Source organism: Bombus vosnesenskii, unplaced genomic scaffold (assembly GCF_011952255.1).
Source record: "Bombus vosnesenskii isolate JDL3184/JDL3185 unplaced genomic scaffold, Bvos_JDL3184-5_v1.1 scf7180000013264, whole genome shotgun sequence".
Taxonomy (NCBI): domain Eukaryota; kingdom Metazoa; phylum Arthropoda; class Insecta; order Hymenoptera; family Apidae; genus Bombus; species Bombus vosnesenskii.
The window spans coordinates 4615581-4636344 of NW_022882924.1; the positions used below are offsets into that span (position 1 = coordinate 4615581).

The following is a 20764-nucleotide window of genomic DNA, read 5'->3' on the forward strand; positions in this document are numbered from 1 at the left end:
ATTGAGAGATGTTCGTTAATGTTTATGATTATATTTGAAGATATAAATGGTAATAAAGTCAATTCAACACGAGATAAACTTTCAACGTGTGTCAAATAAGTATTTTGTTAACTAAATATATATGTATACATATATAAGTAGAAAGTATTATATTTGCTTTTAATTAATGACAACCGACCCGGCGTCGATATTACATGTATCGTTTCAAAAGAAGAAATGAAATCACGATTTATTCAATGTATATAATTAAGTGGAGAAAAAACACGTAGTACCATTTATGTTTAGACGATGAAGTTTTTATCCGATTTGTTACATATAGTTAAGTATGACGGCCAATATTATGACTATGACATGATCACTGCGCTGTTTATGGCACATTTGTAGTAGCGACATTCAACGACGATAAAATCGGCGCGTCAACTACGATGCCTACCGTAACCAATCTGAACTTATTATTAGTACGTGTTATATCGAGCCGCCAATATGGCGGCGACGCGATGAAATCCGCGCGTCCGTCAGAATAATCAACTCAATGTGAATTCGTGCCGAACTGTTGAAGCGCGTTCAGCGACGGGTTCAGAGTGTTCAGATGCGTTGTTTTGTAAGAACACGCGCGCGCGCGCGCGGGGTAGCGTGCGCCGATCGCTGCAAACGCTGAGCGCTTCCCTCTCCTCTCTTCTCCTCTCCTTTCCTCTCTTCTCCTCTTGACGTTTCGTATCTTTGTGTATCTAACTTCTCCTCCACTGCACACCAACCACCACCTTTATCCACTTCCTCTCCTCTCTCCCTATGCCTTTCCCCTTTTCTCTTCTCTTCTCTTTCTTGATTTTTTTACCTCCACACTGTCATATCTTCCTTATCAAAGATAAAAAAGACTCATTCCCTTTCATATTTCTACTTATTCAAGATATATAAAGTAAGCGTGTATTGCAACATCTTGTACGCCCTTTGTGTAAAACCCAATAAAACAAAAGAAACCAACCGAAATATATGGTGGAACTGAAAATGGTAGGGAGAAGCAGAGGAGCCCGAATTGAAATTAAGTCAACCTAACATGCACTCAAGTATGAGTAGGGAGCCAATCCGTTCATAGCAAGTATTGTCGACGCAAGCGCAACTCGAACATCACTGTGAAACTCTTTTCTTCTCTCCCATTTTCTACCCCTCCCTACTTTTCCTCTCAATTCCTACTAACAGGCCATCTCTTTCCCTTCCTTTTTCATTAACTGATTCTCTTATTTTCTCTTTTTTGTTATTTCTCTCTTTCTAACTTCTACTGTCTGCGTCTGTTATCCTTTCAATGTTCCACGCTGTCCCTTCTTAATCCATACCATTCTCCAGCAAATTCTCGTCAACGTTAACTTCCAATTACTATCCATCAACCATTGTGCCTAAATTCTGTAGTGTAGCGATGACAGTTTTCATCCACAATTTCTGGTGATTATTGATTTTTGTTGGTTTCAGGAAAATCGTATCAATGTTATTACTACGACTTTTTATATTAAAATTATACAATTTAAACATATATTACGTAAGAATATGTGTACTTAAATTTATTCGTACACATCTTACTACTTTAAAGTATGGTTGTAATTTACTATAGATGTACACAGTATATAAAAACAATTTAATGTTTTTAAACATACTTTATGTGTCTATACATTTTGTATATGTCGTACACTACCATCTGATATTATATATGCATATCGTATGTTTCAAATTTCAAATTTGTCTTCTTCGATCAAATGGAAAGTCAAGGTTTAATATTGATGTGATGGTAGGGAAACGTTTTTACGTGTAGGTTTTCTATGGAAAAGCGTGAACCAAGAAGAATGCCTGAAATAACCGGTTTTGCCGGGAAAATACATGTGAACAAGGCGTGGCAGAAATGGTTGGAGGCCAACAGGAATGAATATAGTAGGGGAACTTAACGGAACATGTCGAAAACGACCGAATCTGGCATCTATTGATCGTAGTAGGTTCTGTACAGTTTTCTACAGATACTCAAACAACTCGAGCTTAAAATTCTATATTTAATTCGAATAGAATTCTATATTATTCTATTATGAGCATTAAATGATTGCGACTTTATAGATTTTTATATCTACTTAATAGTCTGGCATTAATTTTTTGTGATACATTCGTATCTATGTTGAGTAATGTGACCTCGAAATAGTCAGGAATTACATTCATGAATCTTTGTTTACACAGTTGTACACTATCTTTAATGTGTATTTTATCTCAAAAAATAAGAATAGTTGCTGTTACATTAGCGGTTCACTCTCAACTATTTTTGCTGCTTTGTTTACGATGAATAAAACTCAAGCAAGCAGTTGAATGGTTAAATATAAGTTGACATTCTCATTCCGCGGAATACTTGACTATTGATTTCATCCCTACCACGAACTTCTCGTCCTTTAGTTGGTAACTCCTAGTACATAGTATGCGCCGTAGTCATGATAGTATGCGCAGAAAGGTAATCGTCTTTATGGAGAAGACGAGTTCACCACGATATAGTAGTGGTCTAACTTGATGCAAGGAGAAAGGGGATACTTGGATACGTACGTTGACCCAACATCCCTGACTACTCCTCCCTCTCCAGCATCTCCTCCCACAAATCTGGTTTCACTGCGAGTTGCGCACAACTTTCTAAGCTCGAACCTTCTCTGGTAAGGTTTGTTCAAGTTATGCTCATTGCGTGCGTAGCAGGGATAGAAAAAGATAAAGATTTCAATGAAGGCTCTGCTTAACAGGACTGCTCCAACTTGTTCAAGGTTATTAATGGAAAAACCTCCAACTTTAAAATAATGAAGTTTTTCTTCTACATTACTTATCAATCATTTAAATAGTTTAAAGCATATTATATTTTTTCATCTTATTATGACACATTTTTATAAATAAACAAAAGATATAAGCAGAAAAATAATTAATTCAATGTAAGTAAAATGTTCATATTAAAATTTGAAATAGCATTTATAAAGTTTGAAATAGAATAAAGTTTACAAAAATACAATTTTTTGTTTTAGAAATTCATCACTATCGATTTTGTCATTGTGTATATACATCACCATACAATACATTTCAGAATTGAACACGCAGGTAGAGGAAAACTTGGCAACACAGGGAATACCAACATATACATACATACATAGTTCTACGGTTCCGCCATGTATCTTCATAAGAATTATTTTACTTGTAGACTCCACTAACACATAACTTTCTTTTTTCTTATTTTCAACCATCCGAATTTATATTGCATGACAATTAGTTATTAATTATTCTAACTGAAGCTAGAAAAGTAAGATATTTGTAAGTACTATGTACGTACATACATAAATACCACCCTTCTAAAATTGTTGTATTTTAATACGATTTACACCTGTAGATAAAGTAATATAATATATAGTATATAAAAAAGAACATAATAATAATACTTCTTAATAAGGAGATTTTTTTTTAAATGAAATATTTGTCATAAATTTAGGTTAATATATTAACTGTCTATAATTTCATCTTAATGTTAGTAGTAATGAATTGTATCGTCTCTACTTTCTGTTCAATTAATACCCCTTACAATTACCTAAAAGTAATTTAATGTATTATTTCATTAGATTTATATACTGATTTTTCTTACACAGGTAATTTGCAATTTGACCTCGTTTGTTGACCTCACTGGTTGCTAGGCACCAGTCATATTGTCAAAGGGAAGGAGTTAAGCTTTAACGATGTTGCCAAATTGTTTCATGTTGAAAATATATAGTCAAAATCTAATGCACTAAATTGTTTATGCAGTAAAAATCACGAATTCGTCATAAACGTAACAAAAATTATTCATTCGCGCTTAGTATACAATTATCCTTATAATGCAGCATAGTATAATATTGAATCCATATGAATATAAGTAGTTAACATTTTTATTACTTAACATGTAAACCAAAATTTGTAAATGTAAAATTATATCTTTTATAAATCGAACGCACATAATGTTAATAGAATATTATGTATTAACATGCAATATATAAAAAATTATTATTTTATGTATTTTAGAAATTTACTATGTTAATACTATTATTTGTAGTTTAAAACATTTTAACAATTGCAACACAAAAAGTAATTATTTTTAATGAAATGTACATATATATGTGTGCATGGACTGTCGTTATCAGTGTTGCCAACTAACAGAAAGGTTGCGCAGTGTTATATCTTTCACAAAATATGAAAAAATGGATTGAAATTAAAACATATGTACATAAGCTAATTATATGTTTGGATTAAGTAAAAATCATAAATGATATTTTGAATAATGAATTTTTTATTAAATTATGCGTAATTTAACTAATTTTATATTTATTATGTTTAAAATTAATATTCGAATTATAATTTCAAATGTTTTAAGTTGTCATTAACAATTGATTTTGGAGGTTTCTACATGCAATACTGCATGAATGAAAATAAATAAGCTACTATTAGTGTCTTCAAAATAGAGGTTATATTGACGCTGCTAATATTTACAATAACTTTTCATTATAAATATTGTGAACTAATATGTGTTATCTTATATCAGTATTTCAATGCAAACAAGTGATCAATTTGATATAAACTATGAAAATCAGCTCGGTATGAACAATTTTCATCATTGATAATACATGTGTCAACAAAAAAATTATTTCATATGATAATGATACATTTAATAATACACTTTACATATAGAAAATATAATATAATAAATTAAATCTTATTAGTAATTTGTGCAATAGTATTAACTAATTTGAAAGGCTTGAATTATATATACCATTATAATCATAAATATAAAATAAAATAATTTATAAACATGTTTAGCACTTTGCGTAACAAGTTTCAAACAGTTCAAGAGGGTATATCTGCTAGGTAAAAGATTTAATTTTAACCTTATACAAATAAAAACTAAAGTTAAAGATAATTTACTATGTATTTTATATAAGTCTAGGATTAACTTTGTTGTTTTAGTATTAGAGGATTAACTGTTGTTGAAAATCCAAAACAAAAAAAGACTGGAAACATCAGAAATGTTAATTACAATGCAGGAGCTGATATCTTACATAGATTTCAATTGCAATGGAATGAACTACATGAGCTAGCAGAAGAAAATGCGGGTAAAGCTCAAGAAGCTGATAAACTCATTGGAACTATTTATGAAAAACTCGAACAAGAATGGAAAAACATTACGTGTCTAAATAGTACTTTAGCTTACATTCCAAAAATCAACAATGCAATACAGGATCTTATGGATCAAATAGGTACTTCTATCTTAAATGCATTTCTAATTCAAGAATACTATGAGTATAAAAATTAATCATAAATACTTCATGTTATTAAAGGAACATTACAAGAAATGTTTGAAGAGGTAGAAGGTGCTATATATCAATTAGAAAATTTAAATGAAATGTTAGATTTGCAAAGTAGACAATTGGATCATAGATTTCAATTAGCCTTATATAAGGAGAAAAAACTTGCAGAATTAAATGTTATTAAAGGTAGTTTGTATAATATTTAAAATGTGCTAATTATAAAAATGCTGAAACTGAATGTAAATTTTAGCAAAATTGGCTGATGATCATATTGAGAGAGTATCAAAATATGAACTTAAACAGCAGAAAATGATGAAAGAAAGACGAGAAACATTTGATGAAGCTTTTAAAGAAGAGCTTAGGGAATACAAAGCAACAGGATCCATATCAAGTGCGTTTTAATATATTTCAAGGATGCAAATTTAATTTAATTTTAAAGTCAGTTTTGTGAAGTTTATTTTTATTTTAGAATTGCCAGTGACACAACAAGGGCCTTCATTGGATGAGATAGTTTTGGATGTAGATTCAACAATATTTAATGAATTTTTAAAAAACTAACCCTTTTACTTTATTAAGAAAATAATTCTGTTAAAATCTATTTAAGTGTCTTAAAATATAAAAATACAATAAACAATTATAAAATATATTATAAATTAATTATTAAATATATTATAAAAGTGTAATACACAATTATGTAAAAAATCTATATAAATTGTACAAGAATTAAATAGTAATTTTTAGAAATGATTTTTATATTCTTTATTTAAATGTTATGAAATACGAAATATAGAAATATATCAAATTCATCAATATTCAAGTTGTTATCTCATTTGATTGACAAAAAGATTGCATAATTATAGGTTCGTTTATTTTTCAACGCGTTAGACTCACGTCTCACATCGAATGTGTGTGTATTAGCCTTAGTATTTATTGGAGCAGAGAATACCAAACGTGTTCCTAACCTTATATATAAAAAGCTTAATCTTTAGAAAAAAGATAGAAGTCAAAACCTTTTTAACTCTATAATATACTGTTATCTTATTTACTTTCGTATAGAATAGGTGCTTGTAACAAATTACGTAATTAATAATATAAATTGAAATACATTTTATTACGTTTCTCAGTTACACGATTTGTAATAGTAATTATATATTTTCCAGGTTTATATATTTTAAAAACTGTTGATACAGACAAAAATATCAATAAAAAATGTTGCCAAAATATGCGAAAAGGAGTTATATCTTAGATAAACTTCACAGAGGAACTGTAACGGTATTAATGGGTTTAACAGTAGTTTCTGGAATAGCTTTAGCGTATAAAGGGTTTTGTTATTATCGATATATTCGACCAGCGCTACAAGAAATGCAAATGAAGAAAGATGAAGAATTATTAGAAGAAGGAAAATATATAGCAGCTGTTAATTAAAGTAAGAAATTAAATTAGAATATGTATGCAGATCGTAATAAAATACTAATTTAAATAAAATGTTTAGAATTATTTTCATTCACTAATATTGAATTTATTTTATATATTTTAGAGGACATTGTCATATTTAGAAAATTTAAAATATGCATAGGTGGTGCATGAAATATTTGTTAAAATATAGGGGAAAAAGTACACTTGTGCATAGACTTTAATTCATAATATTTTTAGAGCTCTAATTTATTTAAATTTCATCACAATTGTGCACATCTGTTACTCAGGTGCCATTCAAATCAATATAAAAAGATATATAATAAGACTATACCCTGAGAAATCTTGAATTAACAAATGCGTTTTGTATTTTATTTTTGCATATACTATATCTTTGTCTAATTACTTGTTACGGATAAAATTTGTAATGCTTGATTTTTATCGCTATTAATAAGGTATTATTAAAAATTAAATATAGATTGTAATATGAAAATACTGTGCATTTCGTAAATGCAAATATTTTCCTCATTAAAATATTAATTTTGAAATACATTCTTTTATAATTATATACTGATCTCTGTGTTACTAAATACAAAATTAATAAATCTACTTAATAAAGATTTAGACAATTACTATTATATTCACATTGTTGGCAATTGCAAATGTTGAATAATGATATAATACATTCATACTCGTTTCATTTTGTTGAGTATGCTTCACAGTTATAAGATATTATACAATTTGCCATATTTCTTGATCAACATCACATATTTTATAAATTAAAATATATTTTTCTTGCATTTAGAGTGTTGTATCTAAATTAATATCTAGTTCTAAATGGAAGGACAACTAGTGTTAACAACTATAAAATATTTTTATGTTATAAAATTTGTATATTAAATAAACATTTTGTTTAATATTTACACGTATGTAAGTCGAGTGCACATGAAACATTTACAAAGTAAAACATAGTCAAAGGTGTTATCGCATTATTTCAAATACTTTGTACCTCAATTTAAAATTGTTATGTATGGAAATTGCTATTCATCACAAAGCTTAACCGTTTTAAAAGTGCCAGATATTTTTCGAGATTATTGTAAGTCTTACAGAAGGCAATAGTTTTTATACAGCTTCCAAAAGGAATTTTCGAGTACAAAATACATCGCACATACGCCGGATACTTTATATACAACGTTTTATCTTTTTTTTTTTGTGTAATAGACATAATTTGTACTCAGTTTCTTGATCATACTAGTTAAACAGCAATATTTTAGAAAAATTTTCCAAAGCAGATATACATACATTTCAATTTCAAAGAAAAGTTACAATAACTGAATGCTATTTACATTTATAAAAATCAATCAGTGTAAGACTTACCCTTTAAAGTGGATTTGTATATATATGTATATGTCGACAATATAGTACACCAAATTTAAAATATTAATATTGTTATTTTGTATACAGCAACAAAATAATACGGAACTTAGTCTTACATAGATCGATCTTTAAATCATAAGTGTAGAATTGAAAGTACTGAACCTTAATAATTTTAAATCTTAATTCTATGATTCGATCAAATACTTGCACAAACCCTGTAGCCCATAGGCTGCAATTTGAAATTCTGCGAGTAGAAACCTTAAACAATAAACATTTACGAACTATTAGTTGTAGGATTAGAATTTGACGACTCCACACGCATTGAATCAATTCTGGCTACGATTTTCAATGCAGGACCCAACTTTATACTCATGGCCGACATAAGGTGATCTTCTTTGAGTAACATTAGTGCTTGACCATCTATTTCTTGAATAGCAAAATCTTCCGCGTAATCAGCACACCCTGGTAATCCGCGTATAAAATCGCATACTTCTCCAACCTATAAAAAAAGCAGGCGTTTTCAATTATATCAGTTTTCTTCATTTTTAATAAATTTATGTATATATATATCTATACCGTCCACTTCACAGGATTAACTTTCGGCAGTGTTTCATCAACGGAAGAACTAGTAGTTGTACTAGATAATGACTTTTCTTCTCCGTTCTTTTTTATATCTCCATCGGTTTTTGATTCAGTCTCTATCTCAGTCCATTGTTTTTCAGTACCGTCACGATCTCTTGCTTCCCGCTTTTTGCTATTTGATTCAAAATTTATATTACATTTTTCTGCAAGTCTAATAACTAACTTACGAAATAATTTATTTACCAACCTTTTTGCACAACTAGAGGAACAGAACCGTTTCTCTTTTTTGAATTTAGTATTTTGTTCATCTATCAAATTACCACAAGCTTCGCATTTTCCCATTTGAACATTATTTACATCTTCGTCATTCGGATAATTGGGTGCATGTTTTTTCCCTGCCATACACAATAAACACATATGATTCATTTTATATCTTACAGCAAAAAGATACACACATATTAAAAAAATACTGAATTTTTAAGTCTTACTTGGAGGTTCTTCATGACTATCTCTTTCAGATGATGAATTAGTACTGCGGTTTAAAATATTACCTGCTTCTTGATTAACTGTATTATTCAATGACGTTCGATTAACAGCGAATGGTTCAGACGCTGAAATATTCATATACATATCAATAATATAAATATAAAGTAATATAACGATATCTATTAATAATGCAATAACATCTATATAAAATATTAAGCTTGTACCTTCTTGAATAACAAAGCCTTCAATTACATGTGTAAGAACTTGTGGTTTGACCATTGCCTTTGGTGGTACATGTTTATTATTTGCGCTAACTGATACAGAAGCAGGAATTGCCGCTGAGTCTTCATTGTTGATACCATTCGTAATAGAATTAATCGTATTTGCTAATCCTGCTAAAGGATTACTACATGATTTTTCTTCTAACTTTACCGACAAATTTTCTTCATCTTTTAAAGTTATCTTAGATTGGTCCCCATCTATGACAGTAATGAGATGCAAATGCTTATACAAAATATATACATACATACACATTTATTGAATATCAATGTAGTATATATTATCAATAAACCTGTCGTTTCTGGCTGAGATACGGTCACTTCTTCTATTGGAATTGGATCGTCCTTTTTCAATATTGATTTAGAATTCTCTTCATTTGCTGTAGGAGTATTTGCAGCAGATGGTAATGCTAAAGAACATTCAGCTTGGTGATTACGATCGGGTGATGCAATCATTATTGCGGAATTATTATTATCATGTGTTTGTTGATCCGCCGATTGATTTATCATTGACATCGTTTGAACCTGTGTTGTTCCACTAACTATTTGACTACCAATTATTGTCGAATTGATTGCCTAGAAAAATTACATTACATATAATGGAAATATTTTTTAATTAAATTAAGGAAATTTTATTGCAGGAAATAAAACATTTAATACTTGTAATGGTAATTGTTGTACAGCAGACATGGGAGATTGTTGTACTTGACTCATTTGAGATGTAGCAACGCCAACTCCGCTCACCGAAACTACAGGCATAATCGGACGTTCCCCACTAAGGACTACACCTGGTTGTTGTTGTTGTTGCAGAGCCATGTTCGCTGTAAAAAAGGTAACGATTAGATATACAAAAACCTATATCATTTTTCTATAAATAGTATGTATATGAAACGTCATCTCACTCATTATTGGTTTTGGTTGTATTTGCTGTTGCGATGGCTGCACTTGCGGCTGTTGATACTGTTGCTGCATCTGCTGTTGCTGTTGCGTATGCTGTTTCTGTTGAATAAAAACCTGTTGATGTTGTTGTTGCATCGTTTGCTGTGACTGCTGTTGCGGTTGTTGCGGCGATTGCAATGGCTTACCACGGCCTTTACCGCTACTACCGCTTCCTTTGCCACTCTGAGTTATAAAACATACAAAAAAACTTCTTCTTCATTATACGAAAACAGAAAAAAAACTTCTATATGTTTGCACGTGATTCGAAAATTGCAGCAGTCGAAATCATTTTTCTAACTGTTGCTGTTAATTATAGTAACCTGTACATGTACCGTAGTTTGTACTCCATGAACAGTTTGCGTTGAAACAGAACTGGCAGCTCGTATGTTAGCAGCTTGTACTGCTTGTAAAGAGGACGGTAAAATACTCAAAGGTCGTTGTCCACCTGAACTTTGCTTACTTTGTTGCTGTTGTTGTTGTATATCCATTACCTTTGGTTTTCCACTAGCTGCAGCAATTTGTTGTACTCCCTGAATTTGTTGTTGCGTAGCTAGTGCTGATCAAATATGATGATGATAAATTAGTTCAGTTGACAATACAAAATTTATTTAATCATTCACAACTAACCATTATGAGCTTGGATTGGTTGTGGACTTTGTATAAACATATCAGGTTGAGTAGGACCTCTAATGAATATTTGATTAGTTAGAAGCGCCGGTGGTTGTATTCCAGTCCAAGCAACTTGTGGTGTAAATTGCCAAGGAGCAAATTGCATACCACCTCGTCCGCCGGACGGAGTAGCCGCTGTACACGTAGTATACTACACATTTTGAAAGCAATATATATAAAATATGAACTAAATATAGAATATTTGTTACAAAATAAAATTAACATAATAATACCTTTTGTACTTGATCTTGTTTGTTTGCAGACTGCTGCTGCTGTTGTTGTTGTATAGATGGAGGTGGTTGTGGAGAACCCAGTACACCAAGTTGACCAAATACCAGAGTTTGTCCTGCACCAGGTGTAGCTGAAGTAGGTACTGGTAAGTAACCTGTAGGGAACCCTTGAACTTTAGTTCCTCCAGCTGCAGGATGACCACCTCCTTGACCTGGTGTCGATGCTGTTGTTAGCATATGAGGTGTTAATTGAGCAGCAGACTGAAATGGCTTTCCAGCTGTTATGACCTGTAAAGTATCCTACTTAGAAAGGAACTTATATGTCTCAATAATAGTGAACATCAGGATTGTATTTAAGTACCTGTATGGACGAAGGATTGATGCCTGCAGGATGGAGAGCTAAATTTCCTGGCATCAATAGTGGAGTTCCTTGGGTGTTATAAAGTTGTTGCAAATGATATGCTTGGTTCTGCATAGGTTGTTGAATAACTTGTACTGCTTGTGGATGCGCAGCCATAGTAGTTATAGTCGTTCCTCCTTGTTGACCAGATAAAGTCATAGATACACCTCCAACACCCTGTTGCTGATGCTGCATTGACACTGCAACAGCACCCTGAAATATTTTATTTTCAAAGATGAAAAATTTTAAATCTACTGCTTAAAGCTGTCTCAATAATATGCCTTTGTGCAAATTTTTACCTGTTGCTGGGGCATAATTGCTGCTACCTGTGGCTGTACCTGCACTTGAGTAGGAACAACGTTATGTGGTCCACTATTAGATTGTTGTTGTTGAGGTTGCTGTTGCTGTTGCTGTTGTTGTACTTGCTGTTGCACTTGTTGCTGTACCTGCTGCTGCACTTGCATTTGCTGCTGTGATTGCACTTGCTGTTGAATTTGTTGTTGTGGTTGAACTTGTTGAGATTGTACTTGTTGTTGCGCTTGCTGCTGTACTTGTTGTGGCTGAGATTGTTGTTGCTGAACATGCTGCTGTTGCTGCTGTACATTTTGCTGTTGTTGAATATCATGGGTTGCAATCATCATTTGCTGTGGTTGAGATTGTTGTTGTTGTGGTTGCTGCTGTTGCTGTTGTTGCTGTGTCTGTTGCTGCTGCTGTGACTGTTGTTGTGTTTGTTGTGGCTGATTTTGAGAAATTCCAATTGGTTTAACATCTGTCATGTTTCCTTATACCTTTTTAAATAAACTTCCTTTAAGAAGTACTCTTCCTGCTCTTATATTCTTAACAATTCAATGTTTTTTTTCCTTGCCATTTTATATAGATTTCTTATTAAAATGTCACTTTTAATCTTTTTAATTTGCTGCACCTAAAAGAAAAATTGTTTTAGATTAATATTTTTCACATAGATAGGTTTATAAGTATAAAGTAGATTACGACTATATATTGAAAATAACAATTATTTACATTTTATATAATTTATTTACAGTTCTACTTAATATAATCCCCCCTCTTTCTCTCATTCATTTTCTCTCACTCTCAAACAAATATTTATTAGAGCATAGATTTTATAATAATTTTAACTAAAAAGTTGATATAAATTTTTTATAAATTTTTAGAAATGAAGAACCATTAGCTATACATAATATAAATCTTTTATCAATTAATATACTGAAACGTTAATTGCAACATATTTAGTGTAAAGATATCTAAAATAATTACGCAATGTTTATTGCTCATAACCTTGATAACTTGATACACGTGAAATGTGGAGCGTTCAAATTTGGTTTCTCTTCTTCGTTTATTACGACGTGAAATATCAATAATAAAGTGTGAAGGTGAATGAAGTGGCAAATATTACTTTAAATGTAAGTGTTTTACAATAAAGAATTAACTGTTGCATACTTGTAACATAAAAAGTTATTTCGTTTAGTACCAATGTACGTAAAAATTAGTTCATAATATTTAATGTAATTGTATATGAAAATAAGAAATTCGTGATAAACAAAATATACCGTTATATCAATTTATTAACTTATTTGATATATAATACATAGTATTACTTATTTTATTATAAAATACGTATAATGTTCAATATTTAGAATATGAGAAATAACCTCAAATAAGTGATCATACATAGAATATACAAGGTACTAAACATAACAACAATCATTATAAAAAATCATCATATTACTCATTGCATGAATTAGAATAATTACAACACACATTGAAATGTAAACATAAGATGGAAAAAGCACTTAAATTAATCGTGAACATAGTGCAGTTCACGATTCATATAAGCTATAATTTTGTATACTTTTTGAAGTTTTCCATGTGCATAGTATATAAATATAAATTCCGATAAATTGCAATCATTTTGGGATAGTTGTCAATTACTTGTATGAGATCATACAAGTAATTAGTAACCATTCAAATAATTAGTAACCTTAATTATATTAAACATTATAAAAATATATCAGGTTAGAAATATTTGTGTGGCACTATGACATAAAGTTTGGTAGTATACAAAATGTTTGATAAATTAATTTAATAAAGAAATAATATATATGGTATGTATCTAAAGAAATATATACATCGGAAGGATGAAAACAGTTGAGACACGATGATCAGATGGTAAAGAAGAAACCTGTATTCATGCATGAGTTCAAAGTATCGATGAACTGAAAACACATGATCCATCTTGAGTTTTGGATAGAACGAACAAAATGTCGTCTTACTAGCACCATAATTAGTAGTATGATGAGGGGTTTAGAGAGAAAGAGGGAATACATCTCACTGAGCGGGAAATACGATTGAAAGTGGGGTTGAAGGGAGAAGTAGGAGGAAGGGGGAAAGAAAAATAAGAGAAGGGGAGAAGCGACCGTACCAGGGGGCGGTTGACAACATGGATTTCGCCATAATGGTAATATCGACGATAATGAGAATAACAACACACACGGTTCTTCAGAAACTATCTATGCAGCGGTAATTTATCAAAAAATTATAATACGCGCGGTAGAGGAATTGTATCTCGGTGAATACCGAACAGCGTCCCTAACGCCGACATATTGGATTACAAAATAAAGCACGTTCGAAGATCCGGCGGGATATAATGCAGTGTGTTCTGTGTTGTGTATTTGTTATATTTGTCGGTTATCATGAAATGTTATGTAGAATATAGTGTGATTATTATCGATATATCAACAATATATAACAAAGAAATATTAAAGATCCAAAATACACGGTATAACATGGAGTTTCAGATACTTGTTCAGGTACTCACATGGCGACTGCGCAGTCACACCTATCACGTTTTCGAACACGCCGTAGACACTGTCACCTCACGATTCCACTGTTAACTTGACCAAATTTTCAATCATACACGTCTGTGTTTCATAGGTTTTTAAAAAGCACTGTGAGTATTTTAAACAAAGTTTTGTTATACGTTGACGTCGCGAGGTTTCGTAAGCAATCGTCGTATTCGTTGTCTGCTTCCCTGCTCCCACACGATCTGCGGAACCCCTCGCTTCTCTCAAATCTCTCTCTCCCCCCCTACCCTTCTTCCTGTCTGCTTCCCACCACTTCGTTTCCTACAACCTCACCTCTCCCGTCGCGTATGACAAACTCGTTCGCTCATTGGTCCAGCGAGGACAAATCCCAAAGGCATCGTTTGCACCGTGAAAGGCGGGGCCATTGGATATGGTGGCTGGAGGCGCATGCCCCGTAACGGTACTCATACTCTTACTTCACATACTTGTACACTCTTCACTAATACAATTACTACCCGTCTGCTGCATGTATACGTGATTATAGTCTGCAGAATATTTCGCAGTATAACTTCACGATACCATCAGGAACGAATCTAGTCACATAATTCCCCGTTGCATTTCATTATATTATTGGACTTTATCTTTTTTAGTCTACCTGTATTAAAATTCTATATTATTCATGAATATTATACATACTTTGTAATATTTCTACATAACTCTATTATATATTTGAACGTGTGAAAAGTAAAAATCTTTTTCATTAATATTTATGTTACCTTTTTATATATGTACTGCATATTTCTTTAAGATTGAATATTTCTAATGTAATTTATTTATTATAAAAGCACGTATCGTACTCGACATTGTTTATTACGTTGTTAATGCATATATCAGCGTTACAATATAATTTCATCTTTTAATACAATTGTTATCTTGTTTTTATATGTACAATGAACATACATAATAATATATATAAAATCGTCAACCGTGATACCCTAACGAATTGTTTAAGGAAAATAAGTAGTTTTATAACTGATTATCAATTAGAATTATTTCTAAGTAATCCATAGTGGCCACATAATAATTCGATATAATTAATTATAGAAAGATAGATTTTGAAAGTGAATAAAGTTTTTAAAATGCATAAATAATACAAAATAAAATACGCGTATATGCGTGTGCGTGTTCGTGTAGCTATGTGTATGGATGTATACGTTCAGGATTGAATTTTATATGACTATTTATTGAAACTAGACTATTACATTCGTATAAATAATAATTTTCGTAAATTTTTCAATTTTTGGTACTTTTCGATTCAATTTCGCGAATATACGCTACGTTCCTGGCACAGCTGTTTCTAAGTTGAGCTTCATACTGTCCTGTTCAAAACCTTGTAATGGGATTTTATATATCATTGACTTTTTTACCTTTATGGGGACGATACTTTTTCGCAAAAAACTATAATTATATTTTTCAATTACGAGATAAAATACTAGTTTACTTGAAAACATAAAATTTATCTTATTTTATATTTAGTTTAAATTGTTAAAACTGTGACTTGAATGGTTTACTACTACATCCTACACATTATGGTGTGATGATTCTTGTTTAGTATCGATTGTAAATTATAAGTTTGAAATTTTATTTGCTATTATTTATAGATTTAATTCATCCGCGCTTCGTTATCTTTCGATGTAACTAACATCACCAATATGTACTTTTCCTATAAATGTATTCTTTTTTCTATATTGTTTGTGCTATGATTAAGAGGGATTCTATATACGTACATATACGTACGTGCTACTATACATATATGCATTGTTAAGAATTGTTAATAACCAGTATCGTGATTCGATATAAAATGTTAGAAAAGGTGTACATATAATAAAGCGCTAAACGTAGCTGATTTATCGGTCATCTTCTAATACCGGTCGTGGATCTCGACAAAGAGCGAGACAGTAGAATGTTCCGTGCAGAGGGTAGGAAGAATCGTGGTCGCGCCAATCCCAGCAACCGCGTCCCTACGGTGGCATGTCTGACATATACATACAACAGTATATGTCCGATAGCGTGATTGTGTGGGTCGAATGAAACAGCGACAGTCTATACTCCTGTCCACGCGAGGTTAGGAAAATTACAATATTCCACGAAGGAGTGTGGCGGCGTGTGTAGTTTGTTGTTCGACCGATAGAGCGTGCAAAGGGAAAGTGGGGGAAAGCGACAGCCAATGGTTTAGGTCGACCGGGGTTGCCAAGGTAACAAGTTAATGATTCGAGCCGCCACTGAGAAATTAGCTTTACTCCTTGGCGGTGTCGCGCATGCGTCTTTCCTTAGAAACCCGTAGCTACGTATCGTACGTTTCGATATAGCAATATCTTACATCTATATCGACTACATCTATGTCCCACCGAATATCGTACGTACATTTCGTTCCTTTGTGTTCGTAGTCGAGTTTCTGTGTGTTGGTTTCTCTGCTGTACACAGCTGCGCGATTATGTATCCGTGTATGTATATGTATGCGAAGCGAAAGAGTGTCGTATTCTTTGCTACAAGCAAAGCATACACGAGCGAATCGAGTTCATGCATGTACATCGAAACGTAGAATGTATTAGTCATCGCGACGATTGGTCCCCTTCCCACTCCAATCTCTTATTGGCTTCTCTCTCTCCGATTCGTGTTCTCCTCTTTCCTCTTATCTCAACAGATTTGCATCTCTGTCAGTCGATTCGTCCTCTTTTTCCATCGAATTCTCTCTTTGCTCTTTCGACCCCTCTACCCCTGACCTTATTTTCCCCACCGCTTCGCACAATTGTAATTCTACCACGCGTCGCCGCGAATCCTCTTGACTGACTGGGGGCAGGTAGGGGGTAGTGCGTAAGAAGGAGGGGAGTTACCCATCAACATTCATTGTGGATTATAATATTCGATGTCCGTCGATTGAGCATCAGAGGTGAATTAGCGCGTAGAAAATGGAAGCAGCCCCGGGCCCGTAATTACGCCACGCCTGGTTTTTACCATGTTATCACGATATCATTTGAGAATCACGAAATTTCATCCTATCGTTCTTCCTTCCGTTCCTTTCTTCGATTTTCTGTTTCTTAGCTCGTGTACACGTTTTTTCATCTTATAACAAATAGTATATACCATACTTTATAATTTATTCGTTCGTATCGATTTAAACATTTAAAAGCGTTAAACAAAAACCTAACTACGATTCACGCATCGCATCTTGATACTTCATATAACGTAACACAGAAATTAATCGCACTGTAGCATTTAAATATCGCTTCGATCCTCCCGCGGATATTTTCATCGGTTGAATTTTTGACCGGGTTACGGAAATATCCTGTTTCAATTAGACTCTGCCATCCACGAGCTTTAACCGCGGCGAGTAAAAATACTCGTTGCACTAAACTTATCCAATCGCCGATGGGTTGAAATGTAATTCCGTAGTAAAAATTAGAGGAACGTTTAAATTATCACGAACGTTTCTCTCGGAGATCAATCGAGTCGCTAATCACGGAATACGCCACCGGAAATAGTAGACCGGCGCGACACCGGAAGAGATTCGTGCGCTCGCAACGAACGGATCTCCTTGCAGATGATAAAAGAAACGCCGGTAACACCGATGCGAATTACTTTGAATCGACAAGGTGAATCTTTTACAGAATATGAATTCCCCAACGCTGCTTAGGACGCTCCGGCATACCTCGATATGTCGATTTTTTTCTACGAAACCGGCGTTCACGTGCGACAGATACAAAATGAAGAGAGGCCCGTACGCGAACATTTCCAATGATCACGTGTCATTCTTCAATGAATTGCTCGGACGAAACAGGGTGATTACGGATGCAGAAGAATGCGAAGGATACAACATAGATTACTCAAAGATCGTCAGAGGTAAGAGAAAACAGCGCTCCTCGTCGATCATTCGGACTGTGCTGTATAAATTTTTACGAATTTTAAATCGAATTTACGTCTTCGTACGAAGTGGTAAGGTATCTCTGTGTCGTAACGACGTTCCATGCATCGTAGCATATCATAGTGCATCGAACAGAAAAACAACGTAAGCGCGGATAGATAATAGATTGCTTGGCGTTGAAACGAATTACTTACAGGAAAGAGCACACTCGTATTGAAACCAAAAACTACCGACGAAGTATCTGCCATATTAAAGTTTTGCAACGACAATCGGTTAGCCGTATGCCCCCAGAGCGGAAATACGGGCCTAGTAGGTGGTAGCGTGCCGGTCTTCGACGAGATTGTTATTTCTATGAAGCTTATGAATAAAATCATCGAGACGAACGAATTGGCAGGTTGGTAAAAATTCGAAATAATTCGAACCGATAATACTCCGGGGTACGAAATTGGAAAGTGGGAAAAGTCAGAGATTTCGGACAAAAAGGCAAGGTCACCGACGTTGCAACGGCCTTGTCTAAATGACAAACTTCGAGAAAGCGAAAGATTCTTTTATCTGGCGATTCTTCGCATTAGGGGTGCTGACCTGTGAAGCCGGTTGCGTGCTCGAAGATTTGGACAATCATTTAGCGACAGTAGGATTAATGATGCCGATTGATCTCGGTGCCAAGGGTAGTTGTCTGATCGGCGGCTGCGTGTCCACGAACGCAGGAGGTTTGAGGCTTCTTCGTTATGGTAATCTTCACGGAAACATTCTGGGTCTCGAAGCCGTGAGTTTCCAACCTTCCAGAAACGAACCGCGACATTTTCTCGCGAGTGTTCCCCGTGTTCAGCCGTTTTATTTTAGGTGAAGGCGAACGGGGACGTGGTAGATTGTTTGAATACGCTGAAGAAGAACAACACTGGCTACCATTTGAAACATCTTTTTATAGGGTCGGAGGGAACCTTGGGAATTGTAACGAAAGTCGCGATTCAATGTCCACCGCTTCCTGCGGCCATCAATGTCGCGTTCTTAGGTATTACAGATTGTCGGAAGTGTCCTCTGTATTTCTACGTAAGAATTCATCGTCCATTGTAGGGCTAAACAGTTTCGACAAAGTGTTGAAAGCGTTTCGTCTGGCGAAAAAAGAATTGGGAGAGATTCTGTCGTCGTTCGAGATGATGGACAAGTTGTCGTTAGACGTTTCCATTGAGGCTTTTGGCCTAAAAAGTCCACTAACATCGAGAACCGACGGTCACGAATTTTACGTGTTGATGGAAACTTCGGGTAGCAACGCGAGTCACGATGAGGAGAAGCTCACCTCATTCGTAGAGAAAGCGCTTGCCGACGATATCATCGAAGACGGTACTCTGACTTCGGACCCCACCAAAGTCAAAGTTAGTAATTATATTTTTTATTTGAAATTTCTTGAAACTATTCCTTCTTGCTTTCTTACTACGTTCTTACTTCAAACATCATTTTCGATTTGTAACGCGTGAATTTTTTCTCTTATATTCTTTAAACTTTTGGAACTTTTGATAATAATTTTGACTTTACGCATTTACGGTGGATTTCTTTTTTCTCTCTCTCTCTTTTTTTTTTTTTTTTTACAAAAGATTCATATCTTTGATAAGAACTAAAAAATATAATTTTTTTTTTAATTAGAATATATGGGCACTAAGGGAACGGATTAGCGAAGGAGTATTACGAGAAGGTTATGTCTTTAAATACGATATTTCTATACCCCTTCCGTCTTTCTATAAGGTGATAGAGGTACTTAGGGAACGATTACGCGATCCACGCATCATAAGAATCAGTGGATATGGACATCTAGGTATATGACTGAACAATTACCTATTAAACATTTTAATTGGTTTATATACGAACGACTTGAAAATTTGTTCGAGCAGCTGAAGACTTTAATGTTAAATCATACTTTTATTTGTTTTCTATCTATTAGGTGATGGAAATATTCACGTCCAGATTTCAATATTGTCGTACGAATCTGACATAGCATCACAACTACAACCTTTCATTTTCGAATACGTGTCTGGTCTTCGTGGTAGCGTAAGTGCTGAACATGGAATAGGATTCACAAAGACAAAATATCTACATATGAGTAGAACCTCTTCTGAAATCAAACTTATGCATGAATTGAAACGGATGATGGATCCAAATGGAATACTTAATCCGTATAAAGTGTTATATCCATTAGAAATTTCCGTATAATAATAGGATAAGTAATATTATAAAATATACGATAAGTAGGTATTTACATTTAGGAATAAATACAATGCTATTAAATAAATGAAACATATCAAATGAAAAAAATAATACATGAAA

General features: G+C 33.3%; 3 protein-coding genes and 1 long non-coding RNA gene across 11 annotated transcripts; 3 read left to right on the forward strand and 1 right to left on the reverse strand.

Annotated features, from left to right (window-relative positions):
- The first annotated feature begins 91 nt into the window (after positions 1-91).
- Positions 92-3975, forward strand: LOC117235662. 2 transcript variants are annotated; one of them, XR_004493713.1, is made up of 3 exons: positions 92-2936; positions 3027-3320; positions 3639-3975. It is a non-coding gene; the product is annotated as an uncharacterized LOC117235662 (long non-coding RNA). The 2 variants fall into 2 exon arrangements; XR_004493712.1 differs by having other exon boundaries at positions 3027-3309.
- Positions 3976-4154: 179 nt separating this feature from the next.
- On the forward strand, positions 4155-5930 carry LOC117237620 (dysbindin protein homolog). Of its 2 annotated transcripts, none has more exons than XM_033501778.1 (5): positions 4155-4887; positions 4987-5276; positions 5358-5513; positions 5578-5718; positions 5781-5930. In XM_033501778.1, the coding sequence occupies exons 1-5, from the start codon at positions 4832-4834 to the stop codon at positions 5831-5833; spliced, it is 696 nt and encodes a 231-aa protein (XP_033357669.1). In that variant the 5' UTR covers positions 4155-4831; the 3' UTR covers positions 5834-5930. The 2 variants fall into 2 exon arrangements, with proteins under 2 accessions (XP_033357669.1, XP_033357665.1); XM_033501774.1 differs by having other exon boundaries at positions 4159-4887; positions 5797-5930.
- A 1680-nt stretch (positions 5931-7610) lies between these two features.
- On the reverse strand, positions 7611-14824 carry LOC117241364 (putative mediator of RNA polymerase II transcription subunit 12). 3 transcript variants are annotated; one of them, XM_033507305.1, is made up of 14 exons: positions 14538-14824; positions 12001-12623; positions 11663-11914; positions 11305-11589; positions 11030-11222; positions 10723-10958; positions 10366-10585; positions 10124-10284; positions 9757-10039; positions 9410-9664; positions 9188-9310; positions 8947-9094; positions 8694-8871; positions 7611-8616 (listed from the first exon to the last, which is right to left on the reverse strand). In XM_033507305.1, the coding sequence occupies exons 2-14, from the start codon at positions 12475-12477 to the stop codon at positions 8392-8394; spliced, it is 3036 nt and encodes a 1011-aa protein (XP_033363196.1). In that variant the 5' UTR covers positions 12478-12623; positions 14538-14824; the 3' UTR covers positions 7611-8391. The 3 variants fall into 3 exon arrangements, with proteins under 3 accessions (XP_033363196.1, XP_033363209.1, XP_033363201.1); XM_033507318.1 differs by having other exon boundaries at positions 10735-10958; positions 14538-14823; XM_033507310.1 differs by lacking the exon at positions 14538-14824 and adding an exon at positions 12722-12859.
- On the forward strand, positions 12970-20752 carry LOC117241384 (D-2-hydroxyglutarate dehydrogenase, mitochondrial). Of its 4 annotated transcripts, none has more exons than XM_033507327.1 (8): positions 12970-13122; positions 18192-18423; positions 18642-18839; positions 19018-19211; positions 19289-19457; positions 19520-19818; positions 20087-20255; positions 20382-20752. In XM_033507327.1, the coding sequence occupies exons 2-8, from the start codon at positions 18195-18197 to the stop codon at positions 20648-20650; spliced, it is 1527 nt and encodes a 508-aa protein (XP_033363218.1). In that variant the 5' UTR covers positions 12970-13122; positions 18192-18194; the 3' UTR covers positions 20651-20752. The 4 variants fall into 4 exon arrangements, with proteins under 4 accessions (XP_033363218.1, XP_033363227.1, XP_033363213.1 ...); XM_033507322.1 differs by lacking the exon at positions 12970-13122 and adding an exon at positions 14157-14529; XM_033507332.1 differs by lacking the exon at positions 12970-13122 and adding an exon at positions 16422-16778.
- Positions 20753-20764: the final 12 nt, after the last annotated feature.

Bases quoted from the DNA above. Each gene is read 5' to 3' on its own strand.
- LOC117237620 (XM_033501774.1), top strand. From the start codon at position 4,832: ATGTTTAGCACTTTGCGTAACAAGTTTCAAACAGTTCAAGAGGGTATA. The intron at 5,277-5,357 runs GTACTTCTATCT...ATGTTATTAAAG, and splicing joins GGATCTTATGGATCAAATAG to GAACATTACAAGAAATGTTT. The intron at 5,514-5,577 runs GTAGTTTGTATA...TGTAAATTTTAG, and splicing joins AGAATTAAATGTTATTAAAG to CAAAATTGGCTGATGATCAT.
- LOC117241364 (XM_033507305.1), bottom strand. From the start codon at position 12,477: ATGACAGATGTTAAACCAATTGGAATTTCTCAAAATCAGCCACAACAA. The intron at 9,311-9,409 runs GTACAAGCTTAA...TGAATATTTCAG, and splicing joins AGGCTTTGTTATTCAAGAAG to CGTCTGAACCATTCGCTGTT. The intron at 8,617-8,693 runs GTATAGATATAT...CTTTTTTTATAG, and splicing joins TTAATCCTGTGAAGTGGACG to GTTGGAGAAGTATGCGATTT.
- LOC117241384 (XM_033507322.1), top strand. From the start codon at position 14,413: ATGAAATGTTATGTAGAATATAGTGTGATTATTATCGATATATCAACA. The intron at 19,458-19,519 runs GTATTACAGATT...CGTCCATTGTAG, and splicing joins CATCAATGTCGCGTTCTTAG to GGCTAAACAGTTTCGACAAA. The intron at 20,256-20,381 runs GTATATGACTGA...TCTATCTATTAG, and splicing joins CAGTGGATATGGACATCTAG to GTGATGGAAATATTCACGTC.